The 15,792-nt window shown below is 37.6% G+C and overlaps 1 protein-coding gene and 1 long non-coding RNA gene across 4 annotated transcripts in view; both read left to right on the top strand.

The window, feature by feature from the left end:
* The first annotated feature begins 1,324 nt into the window (after positions 1 to 1,324).
* Positions 1,325 to 4,443, top strand: LOC126705681 (uncharacterized). The gene is made up of 3 exons (XR_007648385.1): positions 1,325 to 1,405; positions 1,702 to 1,830; positions 4,294 to 4,443. It is a non-coding gene; the product is annotated as an uncharacterized LOC126705681 (long non-coding RNA).
* Positions 4,444 to 5,651: 1,208 nt separating this feature from the next.
* Positions 5,652 to 15,792, top strand: part of LOC126705503 (cyclic nucleotide-gated ion channel 1-like) — a 57,141-nt gene continuing 47,000 nt past the window's right edge. For 2 of the 3 annotated variants that reach the window (XM_050404558.1, XM_050404557.1), the window contains exons 1-4: positions 5,652 to 5,865; positions 7,516 to 7,728; positions 8,628 to 8,902; positions 15,144 to 15,255. In XM_050404558.1, coding sequence (XP_050260515.1) covers positions 5,794 to 5,865; positions 7,516 to 7,728; positions 8,628 to 8,902; positions 15,144 to 15,255 — 672 coding nt within the window. In that variant the 5' untranslated portion in view covers positions 5,652 to 5,793. The remainder of the gene's footprint in view (positions 5,866 to 7,515; positions 7,729 to 8,627; positions 8,903 to 15,143; positions 15,256 to 15,792) is intronic. The other variant, XM_050404559.1, reaches the window with a different exon arrangement.

The following is a 15,792-nucleotide window of genomic DNA, read 5'->3' as shown; positions in this document are numbered from 1 at the left end:
TTTTTTCCTCCATAAGCTATCGCTCTCTCATCTCCTTCCACGATACCCACTCCATAGCACCACCTCTACCGTTATTTTCTAGCAAAGATCACCGGAAAACTCCATAGAAAAAAAGGTAAGGCTCACTCATCTCTAAAGGAGTTTATTTCAGATCGGGAAGATTCACCTATTATTTTGTGTTTGTCACTTCACCGGAAAACTCCTCTCTATCACTTTCTCATCTCCTATTATTTTCTGTGTTTGTCATTTCAGTTTTCAGTGCATTTTGTGGTTAGTGGGAATGGCCCCCACCAATCCCTGCACATGGGATTGCAATTTCAAAGTTTTAAGTCAATTGGAAATATTGTAAATGTATGCTCTCTTTTTTTATTTGTTTATGATTTTATTAGCAGGGAAGTAGCGAAGTTGATTTTATTTGCAGGAAGTAGGGAAGTTGAATTTGGATTTTATCCACTGAATTTCTATACTGTTTGCAACAGTAATCTATTTGTCAATATTTTTCGTTAAGTGCCACATAAATTTACTATGCATGTTTAGTTTATTTAATAAAATGATACCACATCATTTTTGTAATCTAAAAAATACTAAATAATTAAAAATGGCATAGCATAATAAAAATGAAATTGCATCATTTTATTGGATGAATTAAACACATGTTGCAATTTTATGTGGCACTTGATAGAAAATATGGGCAAAGGGGTAAGCAGAATAAAACTTCATGGGGTTAAAATCCAAAATTTGAAACTTTAGGGGGTAGAATCTAATTTTTGAAATTTTAGGATGTAAAATCCAAATACTGCCAAACTTTAGGAAATAAAATCCAAGCACCCTCGTACTTTAGGGGGTAAAATCCAATTTTTGAAATTTCATGGTGTAAAATTCAAACTCTCCCAAATTTCAGGGAGTCAAATCCAAATTCTAAAATTTTAAGGTATAAAATCCAAACATCTCCAAATTTTTAGAGTGTAACATGCAATTTAGCTTTTTGTTTGTATAAATATGGGTCTGGGCCTAAAGCCAGTCATGCGAGGAAGAAAAAATTAAAGAAAAGAAAAATGCTAAGATTAAAAATTACACAACTTTTACTACAACTTATCACGTGGTAGAGGTGTGAACTCATGTAAACTTGGTAGAGGTGTGAACTCACGTAAACTCACCATTTTTTTTCATCGCTTACAACTCGGGAATACTAGAGTTGTGGATAAAATTATGTAATTTTTTGTGGTCTTTATATTTTTCTTAGGGAAGACTCAAGGGGTTGACCATTGTCAATAATTCTATAAGAGTACAGGAGGTGTTTGCCTTTGCTTATTGGTTGCATCTGCATTTACATGGACAACACCTGCACTTGCAAGTGCCAGAAGGCCATTTTACATTTTCTGCTCCTTTGCTTTGCCAAAGCCAGGTTTCTCTTGCCCCGCCTAGTGAAATGAATGTTACTTGATTTTTTTAGGTTCAGTTTACTTTTTATAAAGACAAATTCTCTCTCTTGAAGGAAAGAATTTATCTGTTTTTGTTTGCCTTGGTTACATTTCCTAAACAACCATAATGTTCTACAGCGAAAATCTTTTTTGCTTCTACCTAGGAAAAACAATTGAAAAAAAGTATTTTTGTTTAGCTAAAAATATATAAAGATCTTGGGAGTTTGCATTTTATTTAAGTGAAAATCAGTATTAATTTTAATAATTTCCAATTATCCAGGGATCTAAATTCAGATTTTTCCTGTTAAGTGAACGGACCTATAAAGGTTGATTCTTTATTTTGGACATCGTTTCATTGGTAAGCTTTAGTTATGAGTTATCTTTCACGTCGGCGAGGAAATGGTGCAAGGTTAGTTTCTTTTGCTCTATGACAACTTTGTTTTCCTCTGCTAATTTGAATCCTCTGAATTCTTTTGCATCAACACTTTCAAATTAATTAACCACTAATTCTTTTTTTTTTTCCTCCGCTAATGATAATATTTTTATTAAATTGCAAATTACACTAAAATTTGAGAGAAAATTTTGATTGTCCCATAAAATTTCAAAATTTTGATCCACAAGTGTAAGTTCTTTTGGGGTGTGGAGGACAAGAGCCGGACTTAAAGTCTCCAAGAGGGCTTCACACACATACACACTTAGGGTCTGTTTGGGATCCGCTTATTTTATTGAAACTAAGAAGGCGTTTGGATAGGAATTAATTCCTGCATCTGCTTTTTTTTTTTTTTTTTTTTTTAATCCAACGTCTCATGAACAATGCAATTAGGCAAATGCACAGTGATTTCATTAATGAATAGTAACCGGAAAATATTTTTTATTATTTTTGGTTTTTGACAAAATAAGCGGTATCCAAACACACCTAGAAATTTTTTTGCTGAAAATGCTGTAGATAAAAATAAAAATTAGCTGAAATAATATAGTAGAATTCATGAATAGTACCAAAAAGTGCACCGAGACCTCACTGCACTATTTTAACTAGCTTTTACCTTTATTCACAGTACTTTCAGCAATAATTTTTCAATTTCAGCAAAATAAGCGGTATCTAAACACACCCTTAGTGTGTGTTTGGCAAAAATTAAAAAGCCAGTTTATTTTTACTATTTAACTTATTTTTGTTATTATTTATAAGCTCCACTGTACTTTTTGATATTATTCATAGATCCTGTTATATTATTTTAGCTAACTTTAATTTTTATCTATAATATTTTCAGTAAAAAGTTTTTAAATTAGAGCAATTACATTAGCTTGTGCATAAGATTCCATCTATTTTACACTTAAAACCTACTTTTTTTATTTTACACCATCACTTTTACAAAACATACACATCAATTTATCTATTTTACAAGATATTTCAATAAAATATTCATACTTCTCAAATTTTTTATTATTTCTCTCAACTATCGATATGCTCTTTCTCTCTCTCTACCCATTATTTCTGATTTGTGGCCCTCTCTCTATACCGATCTCTCTACCCATCTCAAACCCCTCACTCCTCTAGAACCTTCTCTCAGCTCTAACCCCTGAAGCTTTCTCAAACAGACCTCCATGGCCTCTGAGCACCCACGCCACCACAGGCGGTGGTCCGACCCTAAGTCTCACCGAGCCCTCTAACTCCCACTTTAAACCCGAGCCCTCTCTATAATCTATGAATCTCTCATGGCCAAAACTCAAGCTTCCACCATCTCCGATCCACATCACCACCACAAACGATGGTTTCACGTCTTAAAGGAAACAGACTGCCACTACTTCGGGGATGCTCATCCCCTCTCTGCATCTTAGTCTAACCCGAGACCAACAAACACATCTCTTCTGAACCTGAATCAAGATCTTACCGATACTCTCTACTCTCAAACCACTCTCTGATCTACAAGCCTTGAACGGTGTGTGAACCACAAGAAGTCAAGCACCGATCGTTCTAGTCAAGCACCGATCTATCTCTCTGTTGGTTTGTCTGTGTGGGTTTGTTTGTGTGTTGATTTGTCTGTGTGGATGTGTTTGTGTTTGTGTGCATCTGAGGAAAAAGAAGATGAGGAGAGGAAAGTCACTGAGTTCATTGGGCAAGGAGAAGAGAGAGAAAAAAAGGTGTGAACGGAAATTAATAAAATAATAAATACACATGCTACAGTAACCGTGCATATATGCATGGTTATTGTAGCAATTGTGCATAAATGCACAATTATGCACAAGCTGGTGTGGGTGTTTTTTTTTTGCTCAAATTGTGTAAAATTAGCCACTTTTTCCATTTTGCACAATTATGCCCAAGCTAATGTAATTGCTCTTAGTATCCATTTGGCAAAGATTATTTTTGCCAACTTTTTAACTATTTAATTTATTTTTGTTACTATTCATGGGTCTCATTGTACTTTTTGATACTATTCATGGGTCTTACTGTACTATTTTAGCTAACTTTTACTTTTATTTATAGTACTTTCAGTAAAAAAAATTTTAGTTTCAACAAAATAAGTGGATTTCAAAGAAACCCTTTGATTGGATTAGGTTAGCGTAGAATTTCTATCTTGGAGGGAAAAAAAAAAAATTGGTTGAAAACTTAAATATGGTATTGAATCATTATACTCTGGTACAATTGAGATATATTAAATGGTCACTACTTCCTCATTTCTCATTTCAGACTCATTATTGGAATTCCACTGAAGGCCACAAAGAAAACAATTAATAATAATAATAATAATAATAATAATAATAATAATGATAATAATAATAATAATAAATGGAAAACAAACTTCTGTGTTGCTTTTGTAACCTTATTGTCATTAGCGTATATCTGGTGTTCTGCTCCTCCCGTATTTATGTTCAGGAATAAGGATATTGAGAGGCAACCTCTCAAGGAAGGTGGAGGTGATTCATCGGCAAAAATAATGACGACAAAGACAATTTTTGACCCACAAGGGAAGTTCCTTCGAAGGTGGAATGTAATATTTGAAAGTTCAAAAACGTGTACAAAACACCTTTGAACGTTTAGACCCCCAAAATACAACTTAACCAATACAAGCAATATGTCAAACAACTAGTGTGCGGAAACTTAACACATGCTATAATATGAAATTGGTTAAAAACTATCTAAGCCATAACAAAATAAAATCCACAGTAGATAATATAAAGGCAAAGATAGAGAGGAAGGAAGATGCAAACACAAAGACAACACGCGATGTGTTATCGAAGAGGAAACCGAAGTCCTCGGCGAAAAATCTCTCCGCCGCCTTCCAAGCGGTAATCAATCCACTAGAAAATACAGTTGGGATACAAGGACAGCAATAGACCCTCCAAGCCTAATCTACCCAGTGCACCTAAGCCCTCCAAGCCTAATCTACCCAGTGCACCTAAGCCCTCCAAGCTTCTTGCTCCAACGAGGTTGCGCCGAACCTTTTTCTTTTCTAACTTCCCGGATTCCGCTACTAGACCATAGCATCAACCAATGAAGATTGGTTCCTTCCTACCTGCTTCCCAGAAACCCAAACAACTGTCTCACAGTGATGATGATGGTGAGAACCAGGTTTGGTATAATGCCTCTCAAGGATTTGACAATGGAGAGGAAGAGAGTAAGGGAATTTGAAGAGACTCTAAGGTATAGATTGTGGGTGAAACAATCTTATTTTTCTTTAGGGTTTCTCTCTCAAAATTCTCTCTGGAAGCTCTCTTTCAATCGTGGGTAAAAGGGGTATTTATACTGGAGTGGGAGAGGAATGTGAAACGTCAGGTTTTACAAAACAGGGGTGGCTCGCGGCTTGACCTCGCAGCTTGACTAAGTCGCGAGATCCAGTCGCGAGTTAACCGTATGGCCAGTTGTCCTGTTTTGTCCTGTAGCACTCCAGCTAGCATGACTGTTCATCTTCCAGCATGCTTGGCACGTATGCTGCTTCTGGCGGCTTGCAGCCGCGAGTCACCCGCGAGTCCCAGCCGCGAGTCTCTGTTTTCTTACACACTCTTGAGCAATTTTCACTCTATCTCACTCACTACCCTTACAACAAACCCACCTAAATACAGGGTTACTAAATGCTGAATTACAAGCAAATTTGGCATGGAATAAAGCCAATTAGATGGTTGAATAAATTCAACCTTACAATATTTGTATTGTCGTGTGTGATTGCAGTATCAGTGGATCCCTTGTTCTGTTACGTTCCCGTGCTGATCGAAAATTACTGCATTGAGTTGGACAAAAAGTTGTTGATCACAACTATTATTTTGCGATCGATCAATGATATCATTTACCTAATGCATATTATATTGCAATTTTGTACTGGTTTTTATAGATGAGAACCTTCGCAAAGTTGGAAAAAATGTGTTGAATACAAATGCTATGGCAATAGCTAGAAGGTACTTGAGGTCATACTTCGTATTCGACATTCTAGTTATTCTTCCAATACCACAGGTAAGTGAAACTCCCCTTCACACTGCTTATAGAGAAATCCTATGTTCACACGTCTTATTGTTGTTCGTCAGCTTATTCTTGAACATTTTTGCCTTGAAGAGAATGATATTTAGCTCGTCTAGCTGCCTTGATTGTCACTTTTCCAACAAATAGTGTAGTCAGTAGGATATGATAAGAATCATGTGATGGAGGAGCAAGGTTAAAAGTAACAAAGTTTGATGCTCCAAAACATTTTTCACCTCCACTCCAACAAGCGAGTAGTCAGATTATCCAAAGCATTCAGATGATTCCTATTATCAGCACTTCTCTCCATGTGAAATTGATCATGACTCATTTTTCAAGTACAAAAGATTTTAAGTGACTTCAGCATATATATATATATATATACACATATCTTTTCTAAACTTTTCTATAATTCTTAGAAAAAGTCTCATCCAACATGCTATAGTTTATCTCTGGACATAACTCAAATGCATAGTAATCGCCTTCATTATCTCAATCTCTTCCCATTCATAACAGAACATTTGATTTTGTTTTTGTTTTTTTTTTTTTTTTTTTTTTTTTTTTTTTGACAAGGTAAAACATTTTACTTTAATGCCACAAAATTTCAAATAGATTATTAAGTAAAAAGAGATCTTCTCAACTGCATTTTCAAGGGCTGTTTGGTAGTGTATTTTGTACAACATTTTTTAATGTTTAAACAACATTTCACATATTTTCACACACTTTTTTACCTACACGTATTTTCAAAAAATACAAACAACATTATTAAAACAGCATTACCAAATGGGCAGTCAAATATTGAAAATGTTACACTTTCTGTTCCTAAACTTTTAAAATAAATATTTTTTCATCTATAAAATATTGAAAACAGTTTTTTTTTTTTTTTCATTTCTATTTTCTCCCTTTTTTTAGGGGAATTAATAGTTGACTTTATTGATTAAATATCACTATGTACAATTGGGAAGAGAAAAAAGGGCATTCTTCAAACCAAAAAAATAAGCCTCCTCTTTCTCTTTGACAACACTAGCAAGAGCTAGAGCTAGAGCAGCTTTATTACATATATTTCAATGGCACACTAACAAAAGAGATTGAATAAAAACCTTCACAAATTAAATTAATGTCTTCAGTATCCATACAACCTTAAGAGGGAAAACTCTGTTAGAATTCAGAAGATCTAGAAGTTCACCAATTGTACTTTCTGCAATAATGTCAAGAAAATAACTGTTTTGACAGAAAAGCAGAGCCTTCCTCATAACATCAGCAGCAGTTCATAAGGCATTTGATGCTCTATTTATTCGGTCACAGGAAGCTGCCATCACTTCTCCTTTGTGGTTTTGGATTAGCAAACCTATGCCAACTGTGTGAGAGATAGCACATTGAGTTTGAAAGTAGAATTTGATGTAGGTGAAGACCATTTGATAGGCATAAAAGTTGAGGCAGTAACATTTTTGCCCTTCAACCATTAAAAAGGGCTCTTTAAAAAATGTAGGGATGAAAAATGAAATTCACCCAAATTTTAGCGATGGAAAAAAAAAAAAATTAGACAATTTCAAACTCATAATTATTATTTCCTTTGAATTAACATTGTCTTACATAAGTAGATTTTATCCTTTGATCCTAAAAGTACTAAACTTGTAATATTTTCAGGTGGCAATTTCAAGGATTCTTTCAGAAATGACAGTGATGAGATCTTCAAATAAAATGGTAATGTTGAACTGCGCTGTTCTCTTCTCATATGTGCCAATAATTCTCCAAATATTCCGATCCTGGAAGGAACTTATAAGAAGTGACGAGAAATTTGAAGAAAACATATGGATTAAAGCTGCGTTAAATTTCTTTCTGTATCTCCTTGCTGGTCACGTAAGTTTGATTACATACTGATTTCATATAAATTTAAATCTTGACAAGTATGATCAATGTTGCGCTGGTTCTTTTGATAATAATAAAAAATTTTGAATCTGCCTTGGAAAATAATAATTTTATAACGCATAAGTACAATAAAGATTACAAATGAAGAATATTTTATTTTATTAGTTTTTGCAATTACATGGATTAAATCTCTAATTCAAGTGCCCCAGGAATTCTCACTCTCAGTACCTAAAGCCTAATGGGTCAAGTTTGGGTTCAGTGTCCAGTAACATTGGACTTGTTGAGATGGTGACATGTATCCAAAAGTAGACACGTGTCACCATCTGATTGGGTCCAGTGCACTGGATGCACTGGACTTAAACCAAGTCCAAGCCTAATAAGTTGTTTTTTTTAATAGGTAGAGGCTAATTTTATTTATTTATTTTTATATAATGAATAGGGAGAAACTAATAGGTATATATTAATTGGAGTTGCTAGAGTTGTATTAGGCTATTAGCCCAATGTGATCCAAACCTTTTTGCAAAACTTCACTACCCATCTATAAAAGAGTACCAGACCTGATCTCCCACATCACATTAGATGAGAAAATCTCTTAGCTTGTAAAGTTGTAATACAAACCCTCTGATCTAACGCTTGGTATCCCCAGCTATGAGTTGTGGTTCAAGACCTTGAAGACAGCGTTCAAAAATTTAGGACCACATATTCAAATAAGTTTTAGTGATTCTATCAAAATTTTAAGCAATTAAGAAAAGTAATTTAATCAATTTTCAAATAAATTAAAAGTTTTATATCCACATAATTGTCTTTTTCTCTTATTATTATTGTTGTTTGGTCATAAATTTATAATATTTGTTGAATATACTGATTTTAATGACATGCTGGTCTTTTAGGTATTGGGAGCCTTCTGGTATTTTTTCTCTTTTCAACGAATGATGATTTGCTGGCGTTTATCATGTCAAAGTCAGATTGCATGTGATCGAAAATCTTTTGCCTGTGACAACAGTAGAAGATATTTCTCATTTGATAATCGTGTCTGCCAAATAAGTACACCAGATACACAATTTGATTTTGGAATATATTCAGAAGCCATTGAATTTGGTGTGGTGTCCGAGCAGGGTCTTGAAAAAATATTTTATGGTTTCTGGTGGGGCATGCAAAATCTGAGGTTTGCTTACAAATTAGACTCTGTTGTTTCATATTAAGCTATTTTAAATACAATAAATATATTAATTGTTGTTAAGTGAATTTCAAGCTGTAGGGACACGATTTGTTTAACGGCCCATGAGTGATGTTGGGCTCGTATGCAAAGGACCCCAACAATATGATTTGTAGAGAGTGGGCTTGAAAGGCATGACCTTGAGCACAGGTGGACGGTTTTATCATGGCGTCTATGGAAATTCTTATATGGGCGGGCCTGACTTAACTAGCTAAGCTTTCTATTGGTATGGGTTGTGGGATTCCGGTCCTCGAACGCGGAACGCTGTCCTAGGACCCTTATATCCTTTCCTTTTTTCCATTTTTACCAGAGGAGAGACCCCCCACCCCCCCCCCCCTTTTTCCTTCTGGGGAGTTCTTCCTTTTATATCCGTGTTTCTTCTCCTCCTTCAAGTTCACGTGTAAGTCTCACCCTTGTATTGGGGTGCAGACCTGTCCTGTCAACCCCTACTCCAGTATGGTTTAGAGCATGAACTTGTCAGATACAGTGATTGGTGTTATGATGTTGGTAGCTTTTTCTCTTACCCTGCCCTTGAACTCAGTTTCCCCCCTTCCTCAGGCATTTCGTGAGGTGCCGAGCAGGAGGTTGTCCTCGGCAATGGTTCTCCTCGGCGTGGGCCCTAGCCCCTGGGCCCCCATGTGGAATGGGCCTAGGCCGCGAATTCACTAACCCCACAATAGCCCCTCAAAATCCTGCTGCCCGACTTTTAGTTGGGGATGAGGATTTTGATAATGTTGGGCCCACATCACGACTCACTCAGATTATGTACTTTTTGATGTTTGGGCTTTTTCCATTTGCATAGGAGATGCACCGGATTAAGAGGCATTCCTTCAGTCTTTGGTCACGCGGTACCCTTTGACGTTCCAATGTTCGAGATGTGCCTTCACGAGAATCCTTTAATCTTATGGTTGCAGGTGGCGTTGGGAATTGAGCCGAAACCATTTTGTTTGTAGCGTTCCTTGGGACTCTGCGTGAATTAAATGCCACCTCCTTATCTTTTAAATAAATAGGGTAGGAAGTTGCTCCACTTACACACAAATCCTTCAGTTTCCTCCCAAACCACAATTCTTCAGCCATAATCACAACTTCCATATCCGGTATTATCCTCCCTTAGTATAATATGTTTGAGGCGCAGGTTGGGGTGAAGGAACTCCCTCCGCCATAGAGGCGCCGGGTCCTTCTGAGACTCAAGGTAGCGTGGTCTGGGCAAGGGAGGCACAGATTCAAGAAAATACTCCGTCTTGACAAAGGGGGAAATGGTGTTTCTCCTTCTTTTAGTCAAAATCCGAAGCAGGTACTGATCGCACCAGATCCTTAGTGCATCAGAAGTAGAGTTTTCCGCCATCAGCGCCGTCTGCCTTGTTGCAGGCAAATTTTTGTGTAGGCTCCTCAACTTCCGGCTCCCTGCACCTTTTCTTCAACGGTGCTGGCCTCAAGTTGGGTTCCCTGCACCTTTTCTTCAGCTGCGCCAGCCTGAAGTTGGACGCTCTCTGCACCTTTTCTTCAATGGTGCAGGCCTCATGTTGGGCTCTTTTGTTGCCTGAGTTATGGGCATGTAAAAGTGTTGAGGAAGAACAAAGTCTTGAAGCAGCAGCCAACCTCTCCTCTGTACTACCTCCTCAGCTTTATCTTATTCTCTTGTACCTTTCTCTTCGATTATGTAGTTAGCTTTAATATAAGCTGATTCCAGCTTTTCATTGTACGCTGTACTATTTTTTGTTTTAATAAAAAGGGAAATTTATTTACTTGTTTTGAATATTTTTCTTTTTTGCAACACTACTTTGTGAATGGGTGTGCCCCATGTGTGTTTTCCTTTAATGATACTCAGAGCAGGAAACCTTGAAAAATAATCCGACTAATTCTAATTTACCAACATTACCAGGCATAATAACGATAATTCGCAGTAAATTAAACTTTAGAAACTAACCGAGACAACAGCTGAATATTCCGTGATACATGCGAGGAGACCGTCCGAGAACGATAAACTCTAAATAATTCATCCGAGGGGGTAACCGAGCAGTAAGGGACTCCGATTGTATTTTTGGTAACATATTGCTCTATATTGCATCAATCCCTTTGGTACTGAGGATCCGAGAGCAGACTTGAGAATCCATGCAGTTTAGGAATTAACACAATTGTTAATATTGCATTAATCCCTTTGGTACTGAGGATTCGAGAGCAGACTTGAGAATCCATGCAGTTTAGGAATTAACCCAATTGTTAATGGAGAGTTCTTCTCGGATAGATTCTAAGGTCCATGTAATGTAGTTTTTCTTTTGAGTAGTTGGTTTCCCCATAGGCTTGAGTCCGAGGACCATGCAAGGCCTTGGTTCCGTCCAAAACTTGTATTTTTTCTTGTAAGTAGTTGGTTTCCCAGAGGCTTGGGTCCGAGGACCATGCAAGACCTTGGTTCTGTCCAAAACTTGTATTTTCTCTTGTAAGTAGTTGGTTTCCCCAGAGGCTTGAGTCCGTAGACCATGCAAGGCCTTGATTCTGTCCAAAACTTGTATTTTTTTCTTGTAAGTAGTTGGTTTCCCCAGAGGCTTGGGTCCGAGGACCATGCAAGGCCTTGGTTCTGTCCAAAACTTGTATTTTCTCTTGTAAGTAGTTGGTTTCCCCAGAGGCTTGAGTCCGTAGACCATGCAAGGCCTTGGTTCTGTCCAAAACTTGTATTTTTTTCTTGTAAGTAGTTGGTTTCCCCAGATGCTTGAGTCCGTAGACCATGCAAGGCCTTGGTTCTGTCCAAAACTTGTATTTTTTCTTGTAAGTAGTTGGTTTCCCCAGAGGCTTGGGTCCGAGGACCATGCAAGGCCTTGATTCTGTCCAAAACTTGTATTTTTTCTTGTAAGTAGTTGGTTTCCCCAGAGGCTTGCGTCCGTAGACCATGCAAGGCCTTGGTTCTGTCCAAAACTTGTATTTTTTTTTTGTAAGTAATTGGTTTCCCCAGAGTCTTGGGTCCGAGGACCATGCAAGGCCTTGGTTCTATCCAAAACTTATATTTTCTCTTGTAAGTAGTTGGTTTCCTCAGAGGCTTGAGTCCGTAGACCATGCAAGGCCTTGGTTCTGTCCAAAACTTGTATTTTCTCTTGTAAGTATTTGGTTTCCCCAGAGGCTTGCGTCCGTAGACCATGCAAGGCCTTGGTTCTATCCAAAACTTGTATTTTTTTTTTGTAAGTAGTTGGTTTCCCCAGAGTCTTGGGTCCGAGGACCATGCAAGGCCTTGGTTCTATCCAAAACTTATATTTTCTCTTGTAAGTAGTTGGTTTCCCTAGAGGCTTGAGTCCGTAGACCATGCAAGGCCTTGGTTCTATCCAAAACTTGTATTTTTTCTTGTAAGTAGTTGATTTCCCCAGAGGCTTAGGTCCGAGGACCATGCAAGGTCTTGGTTCTGTCCAAAACTTGTATTTTCTCTTGTAAGTAGTTGGTTTCCCCAGAGGCTTGAGTCCGTAGACCATGCAAGGCCTTGGTTCTGTCCAAAACTTGTATTTTTTCTTGTAAGTAGTTGGTTTCCCCAGAGGCTTGGGTCCGAGGATCATGCAAGGCCTTGATTCTGTCCAAAACTTGTATTTTCTCTTGTAAGTAGTTGGTTTCCCAGAGGCTTGAGTCCGTAGACTATGCAAGGCTTTGGTTCTGTCCAAAACTTGTATTTTTTCTTGTAAGTAGTTGGTTTCCCCAGAGGCTTGAGTCCGTAGACCATGCAAGGCCTTGGTTCTGTCCAAAACTTGTATTTTTTCTTGTAAGTAGTTGGTTTCCCTAGAGGCTTGGGTCCGAGGACCATGCAAGGCCTTGGTTCTGTCCAAAACTTGCATTTTCTCTTATAAGTAGTTGGTTTCCCCAGAGGCTTGAGTCCGTAGACCATGCAAGGCCTTTGTTTTGTCCAAAACTTGTATTTTTTCTTGTAAGTAGTTGGTTTCCCCAGAGGCTTGGGTCCGAGGACCATGCAAGGCCTTGGTTCTATCCAAAACTTGTATTTTCTCTTGTAAGTAGTTGGTTTCCCCAGAGGCTTGAGTCCGTAGACCATGCAAGGCCTTGGTTCTGTCCAAAACTTGTATTTTCTCTTGTAAGTAGTTGGTTTCTCCAGAGGCTTGGGTCCGAGGACCATAGAAAGCCTTGGTTCTGTCCAAAACTTGTATTTGTTCATTTATTCATTTATTTTCCGAAGGTTAGCTCCTCGAACAAGGTGGGGGGAGCTAGCTTGATGTTTGAAGCCCCTAGAATTGCCCATGCCATTGGCACTGCGAGGCGTAGCCCCTAGTGGAAATCTATGTCGGAGCAACAACAGCACGTCGCTGGAAATGGAGGAGCCTTCACAAACGTCGCTGGAAATGTAGGAACCTTCACAGACATTTGCTTGACGGAGGCTTAACTCCACCGCCACCTGCGCCAATGCGCAAGCCTTCCCCACAGACGGCGCCAATTGTAGGGACACGATTTGTTTAACGACCCATGAGTGATGTTGGGCTCGTATGCAAAGGACCCCAACAATATGATTTGTAGAGAGTGGGCTTGAAAAGCATGACCTTGAGCACAGGTGGACGGTTTTATCATGGCGTCTATGGAAATTCTTATATGGGCGGGCCTGGCTTAACTAGCTAAGCCTTCCATTGGTATGGGTTGTGGGACTCCGGTCCTCGGACGTTGTCCTAGGACCCTTATATCCTTTCCTTTTTTCATTTTTACCGGAGGAGAGACCCCCCACCCCCCCCCCCCTTTTTCCTTCTGGGGAGTTCTTCCTTTTATATCCGTGTTTCTTCTCCTCCTTCAAGTTCACGTGTAAGTCTCACCCTTTTTTCGGGGTGCAGACTTGTCCTATCAACCCCTACTCCAGTATGGTTTAGAGCATGGACTTGTCAGATACAGTGATTGGTGTTATGATGTTGGTAGCTTTTTCTCTTACCCTGCCCCTGAACTCAGTTTCCCCCCTTCCTCAGGCATTTCGCGAGGTGCCGAGCAGGAGGTTGTCCTCAGCAATGGTTCTCCTCGGCGTGGGCCCTAGCCCCTGGGCCCCATGTGGAATGGGCCTGGGCCGCGAATTCACTAGCCCCACACTACACTAGTCCCACACAAGCGAGACCTAAATATAATAAACTTTTATTTATTAATTTTTTCAAATTTATTAAGATCTAAATGGGCTTTTTCTGAAGTTCAAGATGAACAAATTTTTACTTTTGTTGTTGGGCTTATTATTTTTATTCATAGATTCTAGATCAAATTAGTTTATTGTTGGGATTTTTTTCTTGTGTTTAAAAAGACCAAAATGTTGATAAAAATAATAATTTAATTTCAGAGTGTTCAAATTTTTATTTTAGAAGGCCAAATAAAAAAATTAAAAATTAAAAATTAACTTTTTTTTTTTTCCCTTGGGGCTAGCATAGGGGGTTCATTTGGGCACCTAGACACTACCTAGTGCCACCCCTGTACGCTCTTAAGTATTATAACAAACTCAATGTGTCGTACCGTTAACATTTGTTAGTCTAGGGTGTAAGTTGCAAATTTTGAAAGTTAAAGAATCAATTTAGAAATAAATCCAAATTTAGAGGGTGTAAACTACCTCTTATCCCTACTTTGAAAAAAAAACATACACACTACATCTTAACCCCCTTTCTTTTGAGGTGTGTGATCTTGGTTACGTTCTTTTAAATTTACACAAGCCAAAGTATATTGTTGGTCCTTAAACTTTAGTTTAAGAGTTATTTTAGTCCTTTATATTTAAAGTGATTACTTTTGGACCCAAATAAACTTAACGTGATTGCGTTTAACTCCTAATGTGTGTCATGGCGTGATGATGTGCCAATTTTTAGATTGTTATCGTTATCTAAGGAGCTAAAATCAAACACTCCAAATTTCAAGAGCTGGAATTGCTCATGGACTAAAATTTGGGGTAGTTGACCTTAATTAACTACCACACTTTTGTGTAAGAGGGTTATATGTTTCAAAGGCCATAAATCTATGATCTTGATTCCCTTTTCTTTTCTAAAGATCCGAAGTATAAATGTTCACCTCTTAGAGATATTAACAGAGATATTTATGTTCAAATCCCTATTCCTATTATATACATCTTCACATATTCTATTAACTTACCCATTTTTCCCCTAAAATTGTGTAGATTCATACTTTATGCCTGGCGATTATGATTTTTAAGATTGTTAAGATCAGCATTTCATATATTATAATTGTGCCATTTTTGCAGTTTGCTTGGTCAAAACCTCAAGACAAGTATATATGTATGGGATAACTTCTTTTCGGTTTATATTTCTGTCACGCGCTTGTTCCTGCTTTTATATTTTGTGGGAAATTTGCAGGTTGTACCCAATAACCAATTTTATTCTTTTCTCTTTGTTGTGAAAAATAAATTGTCTATGCAAAATTAAAGAAGAGAGAAGAAAATTAGACACATAAAATTTAGGTAGTTCGGCTGGCGGAGCCAGGGCCAAGAGGGTCAATTGACCCCCCTGAGCTTCCCAGAAATTTCTGCACATTAGTCTTCCACGGACAAACTTCTGCACATACAATTTTTTTTTTTTTTACTTTTAGAACAAAGGTTTCAACTAAATGTAATATATTTACTTAGTAAAAAAATAAAAAGCTATAACTACAATATTTTTGCAACAATTTTACAATAAAATTTAAATGGCAAATTCTTAATAGCAGATAAAGAAGTAATATCAATAAGCCTAGAAGATAAATGGTAGCTTATTACCTAGGTTATATTGTGAAACTGTTATGTCCACACTCCACAGCATAACTAAAAAAAATGTATCTACTTGTCACAAGTCAATTTCACTATTCCCTTGACAAGTATGAAAATAATGGATCCCACTTTATAATAATCATATTTT

This window comes from Quercus robur, chromosome 11, assembly GCF_932294415.1.
Source record: "Quercus robur chromosome 11, dhQueRobu3.1, whole genome shotgun sequence".
NCBI lineage: Eukaryota > Viridiplantae > Streptophyta > Magnoliopsida > Fagales > Fagaceae > Quercus > Quercus robur.
The sequence above is the reverse complement of the archived record's forward strand: the minus strand, read 5'-3'. Positions and strand labels throughout refer to the sequence as shown.